The sequence below is a fragment of the Hyaena hyaena genome, unplaced genomic scaffold (genome assembly GCF_003009895.1).
Source record: "Hyaena hyaena isolate Hyena2069 unplaced genomic scaffold, ASM300989v1 scaffold_49, whole genome shotgun sequence".
Classification (NCBI taxonomy): domain Eukaryota; kingdom Metazoa; phylum Chordata; class Mammalia; order Carnivora; family Hyaenidae; genus Hyaena; species Hyaena hyaena.
In genome coordinates, this window is record NW_024080681.1 from 3900182 (window position 1) to 3918961 (window position 18780).

Consider the following 18780-nt stretch of genomic DNA (forward strand, 5'->3'; position numbering starts at 1 on the left):
TGAAAAGATGCTCACGAGCAAAAGTGGCAGAGTCGAGATGAGAACCCAAGCCTCTCACCTCCTCCTATTCCAACATGCTTTCTGCTCTACTATCCTCAACCCTGCCCTCTGCCACTGTGGAGAAAGAAGACATCTGGTGGCAGAGAAGAGGACAAGGAGGCAGTCATGGGCAGGTGAGGTCACTGCAACTAGAGATGATGGCTTCCCCTACGTATTTTATGCAGCACTAGTACTAGCCAACTCCAATGATGGCAAGTTTCTTCTGGGAGAGCCCTTTGCCTGTAACAAAGCAATTCTGGGTTTGAGCAAAAGGCCCTGAGTAAAAGGAAAAGGAAAGAAGAGTCAGAAGGCCTGGATGGAAGTCTCAGCACTGGCCATTTACCAGTTGAAGATAATAACAGCTTGAAACAATGGTTTTTTTTTTAAACTCTTAAACATCGTACACACTACATATTCTCTCAACCAGAATAATCCTCTCTAAGAAGCATGTTCCACAGGTCATGGATCCTGTCCACATGGTAGGTGCCCTCTATGATAAAAGTAACTGACAGTGCCCTTGCCTTGGGGCAGAAAGTTGGAGAAAAAGGTAAGAATCTGGAGACCTCTTCTTCTGTTTTCTATTCCTGCCTCAATCTCTCATTGAACAGGTGCGAAATAAAAACGAAATAGCGATTATCCCCTAACCTCCATCTCTGAACGAACTTACCTATTGGGAGAAAAGAAGAGAAAGCAGGAAGAAAAACCCAAACCTCTCAAATCAATCTTCTTGAACAATAAAACACATAATATAGTCTAAGAAAGAATAGCACTGATTTTTTTTAAGACCCAATACCTATTAGCACTAGCACTGAAGAATATGAACATATTTTAAATTGATATCCTAATTATATTTTTATTGCAAAAGGTAATAATTAGCAAAAATGAAACCTTCTGCTTTGAATACAGGGTAGTAATGGGAAATTGATGAAGAAAATACAAAAGTCACTTTCTGTTGACTTACTAATGAATGTAATGGAAATAGAATATTACACTTGGTGATTACCCTGCTTGTTTTAGCCCTTTGTAACTTCTTCCTTCTAAATTCAAAGATTCTTTCTCTAATTTATATCAATGCAGATAAACATTAACCCTGTTTTATGCCCAACTAAAAGGAAATAGGAGGAGGATTTCCAGGATGTATTAAAATGCTTAAAAAAATTCTATCATTGCTCTAGTATTGCAGGATACTTCAGCATCAATGACAGGAGAATGGAACCTGAATTTTGGCCCAGAGAATTTTTTGAAATGGAGATATTTCCTTCTTGTCAATAGCTTGTTGCTTCCAGATACTTTTGGAGTCTGGTAAGATGACTTCCAAAGGTGACTGGCAGAGAGATCTATGGCAAGGAATAATTCAGGCTATGCCAGCCACATCACTTTATACGCTTACCTTTGTCAGTATTCCATCTTCTCGGTGATTCTTCTGCAGGACATGCTGAAGAGCTAGCTGAATTTTCTGTTGCAGTTTTTCAATCTTTACTTTTTCCTGCAGCCATGAGCGATCTAAACACGAAAAATGATACTTCTTAGGATTTCTCCTCCATGGTATCGGGACACCCCAATTCCTCTGACTCTTAGGCGCAATTATATCACAATGCAGAGTTAGAGAACAACAGGCCAGTTTGATTCCTTGTTCTAAATTTGCTCCTAAACAATGGAAAGCTGACCTATGAGAGCTATAAAACAGAGTGGCAAAGCTTTTCATTTTTCCTGGTACTTAAAGGAAGGGAGAGTCCTCTCCTTCCAAAAGAATAGCCATTTAAATCTAAGGCCATATTCATACATGGGCAAATGAAGCTATCACAGATGATCAAGTCTTTTTAATAATTATATTTCTGGATAAAATACTCATGGCAATCATGCTCGCCTTTCTGGCAAATATGAAAATTGCCTTATAATCCAAAGCAACTAAAAATGTCAAGAGAATTCCAAATGATTTAAGGTTTGTTAAGATAATCTTTATGTATAAGAAGTCCAAAGAGAAGAAAGTAAATCTGCAAAGCAGATTATCCCCAAGAGGCAGTACTAGTTGAAAACAGATAAATTCAGATAAACTTGTGGATGACATCCAAATGAATCTTAAGAAAAGCAGGATGCTTTAAAAATCATGTTATCTTGAAGATTTGTGTTAAGAAAGGCAGCCCTTCTCTGTCAAAGCATTTCTTGTGATATCAGGAGGTTAACTGTGGACTGGGTTTTATTCAATTCTCATTAAAAAATATTTTTAGTTCTGTTTTTTAATTTTATTTTTAATTAAAAAAATTTACATCCAAGTTAGTTAGCATATAGTACAATAACGATTTCAGGAGTAGAACCCAGTGACTCATCCCCTACATATAACACCCAGGGCTCATCCCAACGAGTGTCCTCCTTAATGCCCCTTACCCACCTAGCCCTTCCCCCCAGCTACAATCCCTCCAGCAACCCTCAGTTAGTTCTGATATTTAAGAGTTTTTCATGTTTTGTCCCCCCTCCCACTGTTTTCATACGATTTTTAAGAAAAATTTAAATTTTACTTAAATCCAAGTTAATTAATATATAGTGTAATAATGATTTCAGGTCAATTCTCATTTCTTTTTTTTTTTTTTTTAATTTTTTAATGTTTATTTATCCTTGAGAAAGTGAGAGAGACAGAGAATGAGCAGGGAAGGAGCAGAGCGAGAGAGGGACACAGAATCTGAAACAGGCTCCAGGCTCTAAGCTGTCAGCACAGAGCCTGACACGGGGCTCGAACCCACGAACCGTGAGATCATGACCTGAGCCGAAGTCGGACGCTCAACCGACTGAGCCACCCAGGCGCCCCTCAATTCTCATTTCTTAAGATTTTCTCAGAATGGCATGAAATCTTCTTAAACACATGTACATATGCACGTGTGTGGGGGGGCTGTTAATTTAGAAAAAAAAAAAAAAGATTAGATTTATTGACGGTGGCAACCCTTCTTGGTAGGCACCTGAATATTCTATAGCCATTTAAAGTTATATACCTTGTAAGAATTCTTTACCTGACATTTCATTATCATTTGGTTCTTTTTTTTTTTTTTTTTAATTTTTTTTTAGGAGAGAGAGAGACAGCGTGAGCAGGGGAGGGTCAGAGAAAGAGGGAGTCACAGACTGAAACAGGCTCCAGGCTCTGAGGTGGCAGTCAGCACAGAGTCTGACGCGGGGCTCGAACCCATGAACCGCGAGATCATCACCTAAGTGAAAGTCGGACACTTAACCGACTAAGCCACCCAGGCGCCCCAATTATCATTTGGTTCTTACCTGCTGACATTAGTACAAATGCAGAAAATAATGCAATTTCATCTTCGGTCAGGTGCATAGAACATAAACTCTTTCCAAATTCAAACACAAAGCTAATAAAGTCTTCACAACCTGCCAAAGTTAAAGACAGTTTAGGATTTTGGTTATTGTATTAGGAGAAAAATATAGAATAAGGTGAAGAGGGATCTCGTAGTTCAAGATCTATGGGGATAGTAATAACAGATCTACAGTTTAACAGTTTGAAATCTTAAAAGAAAAATCTGTTTAGTCATCATCACTAACACCGTCATCATCATCAATAATGACAGTGGACTTTTGTTGTAAGATTACTGTGCTGTTAAGTAACATTCTAACAGGTATCTTATTGCTTTACAACAGCTCTATGAGGGAGGTATTATGATTGTTATCCCCATTTTAGAGGTGAGGAAACAGACTTAGAAGAATTATGCACTTAAGGTTATATAGGTAGGGAGTAACACCCTGAAGTTCAAAGCCACGCTGCTCGACTTCAGAACCCACGATCTTTTTTTCTTTTAATTTTTAAAAACATTTTATTTATTTCTGAGAGAGGGAGAGAGAGAGAGAGAGAGAGAGAGAGAGAGAGAGAACGAACAAGCAAGCAGGAGAGGAGCAGAGAGAGGGAGACACAGAATCCAAAACAGGCTCCAAGCTCTGAACTGTCAGCACAGAGCCTCATGGAGGGCTTAAACCCATGAACAGTGAGGTCATGACCTGAACCAAAGTCAGACACTTAACTGACTGAACCACCCAGGCACTTCCAGAACCCACTATCTTAACCAGTAGAGTCAAATGGGCACAATCTAACTGAAACATTACATTCACTGACTTTTTGTTTTCTACTGTACTTGATCTAAAGCATCCTTAAAAATGATAACAAATGACACATTATGGTGGTAAAAATCATTATAGCTATTACCGAATTGAAAACATAAAATGTGAAAGTCCCATAAACAATAATCCATCTTCAAGAGATTGGTTAAGTTTGGTGTCTACTCTTTTGGATTTGCATATTATGTATACATATTTAAATGGCAACGGGGTTTACTAAAGTATACACACCTTCTATCATTTAACTGTTTTTAAAATCATTTAACAACATTATCTTGGATAGTGCCTCATTCTTCCTAAGGATTATATCCCATTTTAAATTATAGGAATCCAAAATAATTAATTTTTATAGTACATGTTACAGTTTCACCAGCAATACTTTATTTCTATGGTATTTGCATTTCATTCTTATTAATGGCTTTTATTTGAGAAGTACAGAATGGCAGACATTTAGTTCTTTACTTGATTTTATGTATCAAATCACATCCTTTTATTTATTTTAATAATTTATCCTATGAAAATCGGGTTCTTAAAATCTGGAAGGGAACTGGAAGGTTAGACAATATAAATTTCTTCGATTTCCAATTAGATAAAAGAAAACACTAACCCTTTATTTTTAAAAAAAATTTTATTTTATTTTATTTATTTAAAAAAATTTTTACATTTATTTATTTTTGAGAGACAGACTTAGATGAATGAGGGAGGGTCAGAGAGAGAGGGAGACACAGAATCCGAAACAGGCTCGAGGCTCTGAGCTAGCTGTCAGCAAAGAGCCCGATGCAGAGCTTGAACTCATGAACCATGAGATCATGACCTGAGCTGAGGTCAGGCACTCAACTGACTGAGCCACCCAGGCACCCCTATTTTTTTTTTAATTTTTAAATGTTTTATTTTGATTTTTGAGAGAGAGAGAGACAGTGTGAATAGGGGAGGGTCAGAGAGAGAGGGAGACACAGAATCCGAAGACAGGCCCCAGGCTCTGAGCTAGCTGTCAGCACAGAGCCCAACGCAGGACTCGAACCCACGAACTGAGATCATGACCCGATCTGAAGTCGGATGCTTGACTGACTGAGCTACCCAGGTGCCGCAACACTAACCCTTTAAATGTAAGACAGACAAAAAGCATTTGAGCTGTGTGCATTTTCTTCAGTGACTATAAAGTAACAGAAGTATAAAATCCTTTCATTTTGGTTTCCAAATAACAGCCTCCATTCTGTTCAATAAGCTCATTGGTGGGGCTCCCACATTTTCCCATGGCCCCGATTTAAAGACAGAGCAGCCAGGTTTCCTTACCCAAGGACTTGAAGACATCAGGGCTAGCATATTTCCCATCGAAGTACACGGTGTTGTTCTGAGAGTCGAAGGCACGGCACATTCTGATAAACACCACCTCTAGAGAACCTAAGCAAAGGCAGAAATGGTGTCGATTATTCTATCGTAGTGAATAGTCATGTATTTTGAAGGCACAGATGGAGAGGGCCCTTTCTGATTCGGCGCAGCAGAGGTTGTATTTGGCGAATGGCTCCCTGTCACATCCACGCTCTATTTCCCGGCAAAGTTCACTAGTGGAATTAAAGATTTGTGCTGAAGCTAACAAAGGACTATATTCCTGAAGAGGGATGGAGTTACAAATTACTTGTCTGGCATTCTTCTGTCTTGTAATATAGAGTCTCAGAGTTGCCGGGAAAACTTATTGATTCATATTTATTAAAAAAAACTAAAAAACCAGGGGCGTCCCTTTGAATTCCACAAATAACCTTCCTAACAACTTACTGTTTGCTCCCGAGGGTCTGGATGGGGGAAACGAAACGCAGGTGATGGTAAGATGGGGGGATGCAGGTGTCCTTCAATTTAATTGTTTTACTCCGAGAAGAAGCAAAATGGAGGCAGTGTTTCCTGCAGATCACTCAAAAACCTTTAAAAAGGACTCAGTTTCTGCTAAGGGAACCTGAGCTATTATCGTTGGAGGAAAACTGTTCTCGACACCTTCCTTACCAAGCATTTCTTTAATAAGTGAGTGAAAGCAGGTTAGGAAGAGATCTCAAAATTCACTTGCAAAAAAGCACATACCTGCTTTGAGAAGCACAATTTGATCATTTTGACACAGTTCCATAAATCCATCAATGCGTTTGGCAAACTCCACCACATACTGTATAGCCTCTGTGATTTTGATGGCACACAACTGCCACATCACCTCCCGCTGCTGTTGAGCGAAGCACATTAACACACACAGTTACCCACAGCCTTGACACACTTGTTTTACCTGTTCCTATTTTGTAAAACCCTTCTTTGGAAATGGACTCAAAAAAGCTAGAGGACTAAAAATGAATCGTTTGGGTTATAACGATTGCTTCCAAGCCCCTTCTCATCTCCTCCAATTCCTCCTTTACCATTTTGGTGACAAAGGGACAGAGGAAGATAATATGAACAGGTGAAAACATGAGGCAAGAAAGAAACGCATGCCACTGCTTTACTGCTGGGCCTTGGAGAGTAGCAACGTAGGACCTTCTTTTGAGCAATTATTTTACCCTGGGGAATTTAACACCACTTTCCGGGGGGGAGGGAAGGAAAAAGGGAGTCAATTACATTTACTGTGCACCTGCTTTGAGCTAGATGCTTCATGACACCCTTGTCTTGTTTCTTTTTCCTAAGAACATTTTCCCATTTCCCAAAAACGGACATGAATGCTCACAGAGGTTTCACAGCTGGAGGGGTTGGAGCTGGGATTCAAATCCCAGCATCTCTGACTGTGAATCCCATTTCACATGACTTGCTGTTTCTTCCTGCTTTCTGGTTTCCCTTTGTAACAGTGGCTGGCTGCTGGTGTTATCTGCTATCTCAAAGGCAAACCAATGGATGTGTTGCTGTTCTTTCACCTGTCCTTTTTAACTGCTTTTACATATCCACTCTTTAGTTACAGGGTGACCTCGATCTGCTACATTGCTCGCGTGCTCCCCTGATCTTAGTTTAAGACTATTTCCACCAATATGATGGGGTGAAGGAAACACTACATTAGGAGCTATGAGTCACACTCTAGTCCTGATATTCTCAATCCTCTGCCATATGCCAAGGGTTGTGGGTAACCTCATTTGTAAAATGAAGGGAAGGAGTAGCCTGGATAATTTCTATTGTCATTCCTAGGCTACCTTTCTATAATTATTAGGAAAAACCACAGGGAATAATGTTTATTCCCTTTACCAAGCAGGAATGGATAACTGAAACTTCCTCTTCTTCAGCCCTGCCCTCCCATTCTGGGGGCTTGTTGATCAGAGTGTGTAAAGAAAATGGCAAGCAGTAGCACTCTCAGCCTCACGTTGCTAGGTTCATACTGGCGTTATGGCAATAGCTTCCAAACCTTGTTTTGTATACACTCTCTAGTGCTCTGGAAACATGAGGCTGAGATTATTTTATATCAGCTTCCAGACCATGAAATCTTCCACTGTGATATCAGGACAAATCTCAATTCATTCAGGCTTTTGGACACTGCCTCCTCCAGCCCCCATGGACATATGATAGGTGATATGTGGAAAGTCACAGCACAACAAAATTGGTTTGTTACTGCAGAAATTTCACACACTGGCATCTCAGTAAGACAAAGCCCCAAGTATATGATCATCTCTAGGAGGAAGATTTAAAACAAACATTTTTTAATGTTTATTTTTGAAAGCGAGAGAGAGAGAGACAGAGTGTGAGAGGGGGAGGGGCAAAGAGAGAGGGAGACACAGAATCTGAAGCAGGCTCCAGGCTCTAAGTTGTCAGCACAGAGGCCGATGCAGGGCGCGAACACACAGACCGCGAGATCATGACCTGAGCCGAAGCTGGATGCTAAACCGAGCCACCCAGGCACCCCTCTAGGAGACAGATTTTTAAACAGCCATCTGATATCTGATGAAAGACATTCATTTTCTAGTCTGTTTGTATTCTTGATCAGATCTCTAGCACAAACACCCTTCCCACCATTGCCTCAATTCTGGGTAAAATTCTTCAGAGTGTACCTTGTTTTGGTAGCTCTCTATCTCCTCCTGCAGAAAGGTCTGCCACGTTATCTGCTGGAGCTCTTCTCTCAAGTATTGGCAGGTTTCCAGATGTGATTTAGATATATTCTGTGCAAGGTGTTCTAAGAAGAAAACAGATCACAAACATGAAAAGCCAAGTTCTTCTTTGGATAATCAGGGTTTTCCCTACTTAATATTTGGTTTAAAAAGTAACACATACAAAACAACATGCTGAACCAGTTTTCATTATCTTTACATATTTAAATGAGCCATATGGAACTATTCTGTATTTTCGAACATGAAGATGAAGGACAGGCAAACCCAATATTTAGCAATAAGTCTTGGTGACGTCAAAGACGCTCCTGACCTTGATCTTCTTCTGCGGCCTTACACCGTCTGAGAGTGAACAATTATTGACCTGGATAGGTTTGGGAAATGGCTGACACAGCTTCTTCTTGGCATTTTTACGAAGACACACCTGCTGTATACATTGACCTGGACAGGATTACTCTTGAAAAATTGGGAAACGGGATGCTTGTGTGAAAACAACTATTTATTTCTTTCATTTTCCCGGAAAATAGCACAACAAACATTACTGAGGGCCACTATGCCATTATACATAATGTGGTGGTTAAGAGATGGACTCTGGTACCAGACTGCTTGTGTTTGAAACTCAGCTCTTGCATCCACTAGCTGTATGACCTTGGGTAAGTTACTCAACGTCTTTGTGCTTCAGTCTTCTCGTTTGCAAAAGCAGTACCTAATTCATAGAGCTTGTAAGAATTAAATGAGTTGAGCAATTAGAACAGGGAGGGTCACCTACTGATGTGCTACCTAAACATTTGTTCTTATTATACTGGAGTATAGGCGGTTTGAAGATACAGATGCCAAAGAAATTTCTCTAGGAATTTATAATCTGGTGAACATGTATGCACATACTAAAAGGACAATTCAAGACATTAGGCACTTCGGCACCAAGTTGAATTATATCGGAAGAGACAAAAAATCACAGGTACTATCATGGATGGGAAACGTGAGGGGAATTAGAGAATGCTTCTTGGCAGGAAGAAGCATGTGATGTGGTCCCTGAAGGATGAGGAGGGAGGATTTGGCAGGCAGAGGCCAGTGGTGTGAAGAGGTGGGCTCATTCCACATTCAAGGAAATGACAAATGAAGGAACAAATGATGGCATGTGCAGGGGACAAGCAGATGTGATAAAGTGATAGTAGCAAAACAGAAACATGAGTAGGTAAGAGTCCAAGTTCTGGAGAATCTTGAATATTAGGAATTTGGGTTTGGACCTGCTTCACAAAAGGAGTCTGCAGAATTCTCACGGGGGAGCCGATATATTGAGCACTGTATCTGGGGAACAGAACAGGCAGTTTGTGACTAGTGGATTGGAGCAGAAGGTGGAGGCTGGGGCATCACTGAAAGGCTGCTGCAGTCCATAGTGAGGAACTAAGAGCATGAAGCAGGTTGGTAATAAATGTTATGGAAGGGAAGGACGATGGAAGTATTTTAAGAGAACAGACAAGATTCTGTGACTATGAAACCATACACAAAAGCGATCCCCTTCCCCGGTCTTGATTATATAACAGGAAAGCCCTATAAAAGAATGGTGTTGAGTGAAACCTTGGCAATCCCAGTAAAAGCGTCTGTTTGGGAATTTGTTACTGCTTTCATCAGACAGAATCAGACTTGTTTTTGTGAAAACAGAGTGGGTTCACCTAAGTGAAGCTTGAAACCAGAATCTCCTTAGAGACTGAAGCACAATAAATCTTAACAGTCGTATTTTGCAACACACAGACATGAACACAACATAAATAAATATCATGAAAACAAAACAAACAGAAAGAAAAAATATTAAAGGGAAGAGGCAGAGAGACACTGACCAAAAGAGGGAGAAGCCAATAAATGATATGTCTTAGAATCAATGAAGCTTATGGAGAGAAGAGGGGAGTAAGGACAAAAACAATGAGAAGCCAGAAATAAGAAAATAAATGTGTAAATAATCTACCAATTTTTGCAGATATGAAAAAAGAAATAAAGTGTTTGCAGGGAAGCCAGGAAATCCTATGAGATAAAGAATGGGAAGAGGCTCATAGTAATCCCTTCCAGGTCATGCTTCTTTTCCAGTTAATATGGTGAGCATCTTGTTTCACTTCATCCTAAAAATTGTTCCCACCCTTCCCTGCCTATTGGAGCTCAAACAAGGAACGGTGTAATGTACACATCGAGCCAGTAGAGGGCAGTCCCTGCATTCTCACCAACTGCCTTTGATTACAATTCACAGTTGATTTGGCAAGTGTAAGATTTCAGACACGACTATTTTTAAATCTCCATTTCAGCAAAGGACAATATGGTCAGACTGAGTAAAAGTTAAGTTAGTGTGGTTTCTTAGAGAAACAATGGAAGGGTTAGGAGACCTGGTTTCTGGTCTGAGTTCAGCAGATAACCCAGTTTGTGATGGGCAAATCAGTACCTTCTCAACCACGATTGTTTCCTCAACCCAGCTAAGGTCTAGGTACTTCAGAGGGACAATCCTGACTTCTCAGTCACAGATTTTCGTGGTGGGAAGGGATTTTTGACATTGCTTGGTCCAACTTCTCCTCAGTTTACAGATAATAACACCATTAGTAATGATGGTAGCAGTTAATGCTTATATAGCTCTCACTATGTTCTAGACCCATATAACATATATATATATACACATATATTCTGAGCATTTATATTTTCTTAATTTTCATAACAACCTTAGGAGGAAGGTTGTTATCGCCCTTTTACTGAGGACGAAATCAAAAGTAAAGTGGCTTTTCCAAGGCATCATAGCGGGCACAGGCTGAGTGATTCAAACACACCCAATTTGGCACCAGAGTCTATGCTCTTAATCTTTATATTCTATAGGTAGGGAAACTGCAGCTTGCCGAGGTTACAGGACTTATAACGGGTTGTACTACCAATAAACAAGCTAGGACCATAAACCATATAAGCTGACTTTTTGCCTAGTGCTTTGTCCAATGATTAGTTGTCTCTTCTGCACAAGGCTTTACTTATCAATTATAGTGACATGTGCAGCTAGCTTTTTTTGTTTGTTTTTTAAATGAGCTTGGGTTGTTTATCTGCAATGTGTAATTCAGGTATTAACTGTACATCGAGGGCAAAATTTCCTAGCCAGGAATGCAGATATATTTCCACTAAAAGTAATGGATTGTAGATACTATTGTTGAAAGATAGAATTGAGGTTAAGATATGTCAATTTATAATTTATTCTCCAACTGTATAATTGGTTTCACTTGTTTAAAATCTGATGACAAAATTTAGCCTACAATGAAGTCAAGAGTGTTAGTTAAAAAGATAGTAAGACTGGAGTCACTATATTGTACACCTGAAACAAATATAACACTGTATGTTAACTACACTGGAATAAAACAATATATATATGTATATATATATACATATATATAGAAGGACTTAAGGCCCCAGAGGACAGATCAGGGAACCCCAGGTAGCTTTGAAGAAGGAGCACCAAAGTCTTTGGCCACTTCTATGCTATTCTTAGCTCCCCAAACTATTTTGTACATGTAAATGGGAAAGAAAAATAGAACCTAATTATATTCTTTTCAGACAAATTCTTGTTTAGTTTTGGGTTTGGGACTCATCCTAGTGACGAGTTAATTTTACTCATTCTGAAAAGGGCCACGGTACATGTGAAAACCCCCTAATTTAGGAGAGCATGGAGAACATATGAGGCTACAGGGCTGCACAGGGAGGTGACAACTATGGAAGATGACACAGACTTGTGGGGACAGGGAGAACTGGCTTGGCCATTTCTGGCTTCACTTAAGTATTAGCGCACCTTTAGCCCAAGTGCCATATTTAAGGGCAACGCTCTGGCTAAGCCCTACGGATTTACTTCAGAGTTGACTATTTGACAAGCAACAGGCCAGATTCACTAGTATTTATGATAAGGTGGGAGCACACCAAGAGTGAGCCAGGTCATTTTTCATATCATGTCAGCTTTCAATCACATCCGTATTCATTTCTGAAAATTTCACTTTCATTACAGTCTTGCTTAAGTCTCGGCCAGCCAAGATTTCACGACAAAAACGGAAGGTTTTTGTTCTAGTTCAAGAAAAAAATATCAAACCTACCTCTGCTCAGCTTGGCTCCTAGTTCAGAGGTTCCTCTGTTAATCAAAAGAGCTGCGATACACCTTTAATGCTGTTCAGTGGTTAAAGACTGAGCTTAAAATGTCCCTGCTCTTGAGGATTTAAATTTAGACCCATAAAGAGGTGCTTGTGTAAAAACCGTAAAGAACATTCAATTTGTTCTATTTGGAGAAAGATTTTACTGGAAATATAAATTTCACTTAAAATGTTTTATGGGGTACAGAGGTGGAGAAACCATCTAAAGAACACAAGCGTCATTTCTGTGAACTAAGAATGTCTGTGCTCAAGTCAGAACCTGCTGGTTCTTTTCCATCTGAAGTCTCCATTCTCTCTTCGTGTTAACTTAGTCACCTCCAGAGCAACTAATTGAAATATCCCAAAGGACTACAGCCTTGTGTGAAGAATCATAGGGACGAGCACATCAAATTCTAGGACTGCAAAGTTGCTTACCAAAGTTTCTCTAATAATAGTGTTGTACCTAAACATCGATCAAATATTGTAACAAGGGTTGTTAACACAACCTCCTTGAAATGGCAAGTCTTCCATTGCCTGTGTTATCAATATTCCTAGGTCACATTTCCCAAAAAGCAACAACGTCACACATGAATTAGGAAACGACAAGTTTTGTTTTGTTTTGCATGGTGAATCTTCTTCTATGAAATACATGTGTTGTCACCAATATCCATCACCAAACCATTTTGGCAAATAAAGACGCCAATTTCCCTTTAACATTTATGGAATACATCAGGGTTGCAAAACCTAGATGACACAGGAGCTGGGCAGTGACATAAAACGGGAAAACACGTAAAGGTGTTAGGGCCTAACTGGGACCAGTTGCTTATTGTCATTCACAAATGCTGGTCCAGCGTAATTAGATTTTTTTCCCTCTCACAGGAGCTAAACATTTGAACTTCTCAGCAGAACTGTCTACGTTTAAAAGTTTTGCAGCTGATTCAAAAATCTTAAAACTCTGCTCTGGTCAAAAAACATGTGTACAGACCAGTTCGGGGTATGGGCTGACATTTTTTTGACTTCAGGTATAAAGAAATACCTGGAATATAACTAAAGAAAATAATGAACAAAATTAATAGGGCTGTTCCTTGAGCTTATAGTTTCTGTGGAATTTAAACATTCATGCTCTTCCATATCTGATGCTCACAGGTCAATGCGCTTCTTGGATATGCGATGGGAAATAGGGCATAGTCAAAAGCAAAGGGGCAGGGTGGAAATGTGAAGTGGCCCAAATGGCAAAGGTGAACTGCTCTTCTAGTTTTTAAATAACGTAACTCATTACAGGAAAGTCCAACATATCCCATTTACTTGTAAAGGCATGAGTAATGCATCACAATGGAAACATGGAGGCCATTACCTAATTCTGCCATGGACACAGTCGGGGAAGTCTCTCCATTGGTGAAAGAACAGTAGGGAAAGAAGCCTGATGCTGGTGTGTAGTCACATATTGGTTCTGGTTTGATTCCATTGATATCAAGACCTGACTGGTCTGGGGAAGGCTGTATGTCCAGGTAGAAGCTGCTGACAGCAGAGTCAGCCTTGCCCCCCTCAGGGGTGTGCCCGTCAATGTAGTTGCTGAGGTCCTCGTGAAGCTCTGTTAGCCCGTTGGCAGAGATGTTGTAGGTCGGAGTCAGCGGCTCAGCCTCTCCGGGCTGCTGTTGGTGGTCTCGCTGCTGCTGCTGCATCCGGTGCTTCTGTACTTCCGCGTACAAGCTGTCTCTTTGCTTTTTTGACATTCGGCCAAATTTTACAGCTGGAAGAAAAAAGCCAAACCGCGCCATATACAATATGTTTTTCTTTATTACTCTCTCCAGCATGCTTTAGGGGTTCCTTTTAAGTCTCGTCTCGGACAATCTCCATCAAAAACCACACAACCGCAAAATGAGCATATGATCCAGAGGTGAAAACAGTCCCACCCCGCACAGGCCTGCTCCACACCCCGGAGGAACTAAGTTTCAGAAACAGACCTAGGACTGGTGGAAGGGCAATGACCACGTATGTTCTCCTGTCACACAGTCCTACGCGCTCAGTGGGAACCACTGATATGTGACCTAATGGGCTTGTTCATTCTCTACCCATGCAGCCTGCCTAGACCACCTCTTTCTCTTCCCAAGGTTTAGACCCGCGTACAGGGATGCAGACTCACAGAGGTACATTGAAGCACAAGCAGCCTAATCTCAACTTTCATTCATTTCACGCATTCATTCATTTGCTCCTTTTCAATCCAACAGCCCGAGTCTGGGGCTTTGCTGAGACACCTAAACAGACTGGATGAGGTCTTTGCAATGCCCGAAATTATGTTTCTGAGTCTACGAGACCTAAGAAGCCCCCTCTCATCCTCCCGGGTCAAGGTGACCCCTGTGAAACCCTTGGGCCCATCATTAAGTGACTTTCTGCTGTTGTCATTTAGCTTCCAGTAAAAAGAGTCAGAATTTTGGGAAGGGCAAACACTGTGCAAGATCCCTGTTGGGCAAATTTGTGTTTGCAAGTGTCTCCTTGTGATGTGTGCCCATATTCAAGTAAAGCAATGAGCGTAGTAACTATCCAGTTCATTCAGAATCCCAAACGATCTCTCCTGAAACACCAGATAACCGATAAAAGGAGCCCTATAATTTCCAGGTCCGAACGCTCCCACTAACCCATTTACTTGTCAGCCTGATTCTGTGTATGCAGAGAAAGCCTCTGCTGGAGGAACTAAGATCTACTAAGTGATTATGGTTATATTAATACCTGATTAGGTGGATAAATGCACCCACATGACCATCATTATAATACCATGAGTCGAGGGGCAGGAAGCAAGATAGATGCAAATGAAGCTGGGAACCGGGGCCACCACCTAGACCAGCTGGGAGATTCATGTTCTGCCAGGGAAGACATGCTGTTCCTTTATACAGAGGAAACAAGGGATTGGGATCTCGGCCCGTTTCCAGTTTCCACGACTCAGGTAACAAACTTGGGTGGGGCTGGGTAGGCAGCGAGCAGGCTGTTCTGAGCTCTAGATTTCAGGCCTGTCACTGCATAAGCCCCAACATTCATGTCAAACCCACAACAATGTGTGCTGCCATATAAGTGCAAAACAGCCAAGAGGCATACTGAAGGTATACTTTATTTTTTTAAAAAGAATACTCTAGAATACCCAGAGGGACTGATAACCATAGGTGTACACACACCTTGTGTTCTTAGCTTACAGGTTCATAAGAGAAATGCCTAACTTTGTCAGTTTAGAGCCATCGGAAGATGAACTCTCCAGAGGTGCCGATCATAGGGATTTCTGAGAATATCATTTCTGTGACTTGCATCTTCTTTTTTAAAAAATTTTTTTACATGTATTTATTTTTGAGAGAGAGAGTGAGACAGAGTGTGAGCAGGGGAGGGGCAGAGAGAGAAGGAGACACAGAATCTGAAACAGGCTCTAGGCTCTGAGCTGTCAGGACAGAGCCTGACGCGGGGCTTGACCCCACAAACCTGTGAGATCATGACCTGAGCTGAAGTCCGATACTTAACCCACTGAGCCACCCAGGCACCCCTGTGACTTGCATCTTCTTATGCCCCAGACTTTGTATTTTTGTTCCTACACATTCTAAAAGACCATCCTGTGCACCACTACTGAAGGATATCACAACTTATGCCTGGGCAGGTCTACGGGCCCCAAGAACATCTAATTAGGGGGAAAGACAGGCTTTCAGAATGCCTGCCCAGTGTTCTGAAGTAATTCCCACAGACTGTAATTCCAATGAAAGAGAGGTTTCCTTCAAGGGATCTCTTAAGAGAGCCAGACAGCCTGTATATTCATAAAAGTATCCACTATATTTTCTGCCCGGCTTCCCCATATAAGAACAACTGTCTTGAAATCTGGGTTTGATTATTCCATGTACTTAAGATAGTTTTACAGGAAGATCTTGAAATGTTTTACATTTGAAGGATCTATTTCTTAACATGCCTTCTTTTAAGGCAAAAAAATTTTGTCATTGAGCCATGCTTTAAACTGTTTTCACACATTCTGTGTATGTACTTTTTCTTTTGAGATGTATTTTAATTTGCTGTTTGATTTCTTATTTGGCCCATGCTTGTGCAGTAGTGTGTTGTTTAATATGTACATATTAAATATTGAATATTTACATTGTAGATTTTCCAGCTGAGTTTCATCATTGATCTTTAGTTTTGTACCATTGTGGTTAGAAAATATACTTGGTATGACTTCAGTCTTCTTAAATTTAAAATATTTGTTATGTCTCTTTTTACGTGACTTAACCAGGGGATTTGAAGAAACTTAAAGAAAATGTGTATTGTATTTTTCTTGGATGGAATATTTTACATATATCTCTTAGAACCATGTATTCTGAAGTATGCTTTTAGTAAAAAAATGTTCTTGTTGAAAAAAGAAATAATAACTTTAACTGAGGGCACTCTTAAAATAAAATAAAGCCTATCACAGGGGAGGCAGGAAGAGGGATGGGTTAAAGAGGTGATAGGTATTAAGGAGTGAAATTGTCATGATGAACACAAGGTGTTGTATGGAAATGTTGAATCACTATATTGTACACCTGAAACTAATATAGCACTGTATGCTAATTCCACTGGAATTAAAATAAAAAACTTAATAAAAAATTTAAAACTCAAACATATGACTTTGGTACGTGATTCAAAATAGTCAGTTAACATAAAAGCTAATTCATTCCAACTGCCAATAAGCTTACAAGTATAAAGCATGTTAACGATTAGCTCCGGCTTATATTTCTTACTGGGGAAAAAATGCCTATATGAGGTATATTTATTTAGGTCCTCAGATGACACTTACTTTCAATCAATTCATCAACCTGTAATGTCTTCAATGTCAAAACTTTGAAGGTGTTCTGACCACACGTGCTTCTCTTCCATGCCGCTCCCATCCCCAGCTGACTCCAATGGATTACAGAGGAGGAAGTAACCATTGTGGACCCCACAAAGCCACCAGAGAAGGTGGGGTGGTGTAGGGGAAGGGGAGGGACAGAGGGGCCATATTTGGGCAGCTCTGGGTCCAGGACTCAGAAGGTACTTTCAGGAGCCCTTATGACTATACAACTCAAAGTACGAGGGCTCACCATCTCGAGACATCCCCACGGCAAGGCATTTCTGTAATCGACAGTGTTGGCAGCGGTTTCTACTGGTTCGATCAATCAAACAGTTCTTCTGACGAGGACAGGAGTAGGTGGCATTGCTTTGCTGACTTCTCCTGAAAAAGCCCTGTGATTCGGTTATAAAATATAAAACAGGTTAGTGTCGGTTTGAGCCGTTTGATACTGAAGGCAGTATACTAAGCACTGAGCAGCATTAATGTTTAATGGAGAATTAAAGTTGTAGCAGAATCATCCATGAGACTATTAATGAAATTAAAGTCACTTCTGTTTCTTGGGTAAAATTGATCCCCAGAGCTTAAGCCTCTGTCCCTTACACACACAAAACTTTCTTTAATTCCAGCAGACAGTTGCCTATGTGAAAGGCATAAGATCAGGCCCTGTTCTTGGCTTCTGAGGACCAAAACCATGTGCTTGATGGATCAGTACAAAAGCACTTATCTTTAACCTTTCTCTCCAAAATATTTTTAGAGAAATAAACTCAAAACACTTCTCTGGGATGTCCAGAGATAAGGAAAATGCTGCTTCAGTCGAACTCATGGTGACTGCAATCCTCCTACCCTGGGTAATCACACTAGCGCACTTAACTCCACCATACTCCAGGCATCTTGCATTTCTTAAGACAGAATCTACTGCCCCAAGAACTTAAATGACATTTGGATGGATGATCTTGGCAGATCAATCAGAATGGGAATATTCCTCAATCCTTGACAGTTTGGAAATACCATGTGTCCAGAGTTATGGCCTTTATTTAGCAAATACAATCTGATGTTCTTCAAGTTCTACTTATTTGTTAAGCATTGTTTTGGAAATGAGCGGGTATACAAAGATGCCAAGGAGGTACTGATCTCAAGGATTTCATTCATTCATTCATTCATTCACTCACTCATTCAATTATTCATTCATTCACTCATTCATTTATTCATTCATTCACTCATTCATTTTTGCTAATTTCTTGAGCTGAATTCTCACTACATCATTAATTTTCAGTGTTTATCATTTTCCCTAAAGCTGCACATTTTCCTTTTCTTTATGTTTCAGAAGTAACCCACACGTTTTGCTATGTAGTATTTTCATTACCATTCATTTGAAAGCATGCTCAAATTTTTCAATAGATTTCTTCCTTAATACATTATTTAGAAGCACATTTCTTGATTTCTAAACCTAGGGGGAGGTTGGGTGCATTTTTCTTGTTGACTTATCTCTTAGTGGTTTCACAAGCTGGGGAGGTGCTGAAGAAAAGGAAGGTACCCAGAGCCACGAATGGTACAAAGAGTACTACTATCCTCAAATCCTTAATGTTAAAGATATGTGACCCCAATAAAGGGGATGCTAGGGGAG

General features: G+C 40.2%; 1 protein-coding gene across 2 annotated transcripts in view; it reads right to left on the reverse strand.

Moving 5' to 3' along the window:
- Positions 1-18780, reverse strand: part of RORA (RAR related orphan receptor A) — a 724310-nt gene that overhangs the window by 1925 nt on the left and 703605 nt on the right. For both annotated transcript variants that reach the window (XM_039230592.1, XM_039230593.1), the window contains 7 exons: positions 17407-17548; positions 13683-14078; positions 8145-8266; positions 6220-6352; positions 5443-5550; positions 3301-3411; positions 1430-1542 (listed from right to left, as the gene is read on the reverse strand). In XM_039230592.1, the coding sequence (XP_039086523.1) occupies positions 1430-1542; positions 3301-3411; positions 5443-5550; positions 6220-6352; positions 8145-8266; positions 13683-14078; positions 17407-17548 (1125 nt within the window). The remainder of the gene's footprint in view (positions 1-1429; positions 1543-3300; positions 3412-5442; positions 5551-6219; positions 6353-8144; positions 8267-13682; positions 14079-17406; positions 17549-18780) is intronic.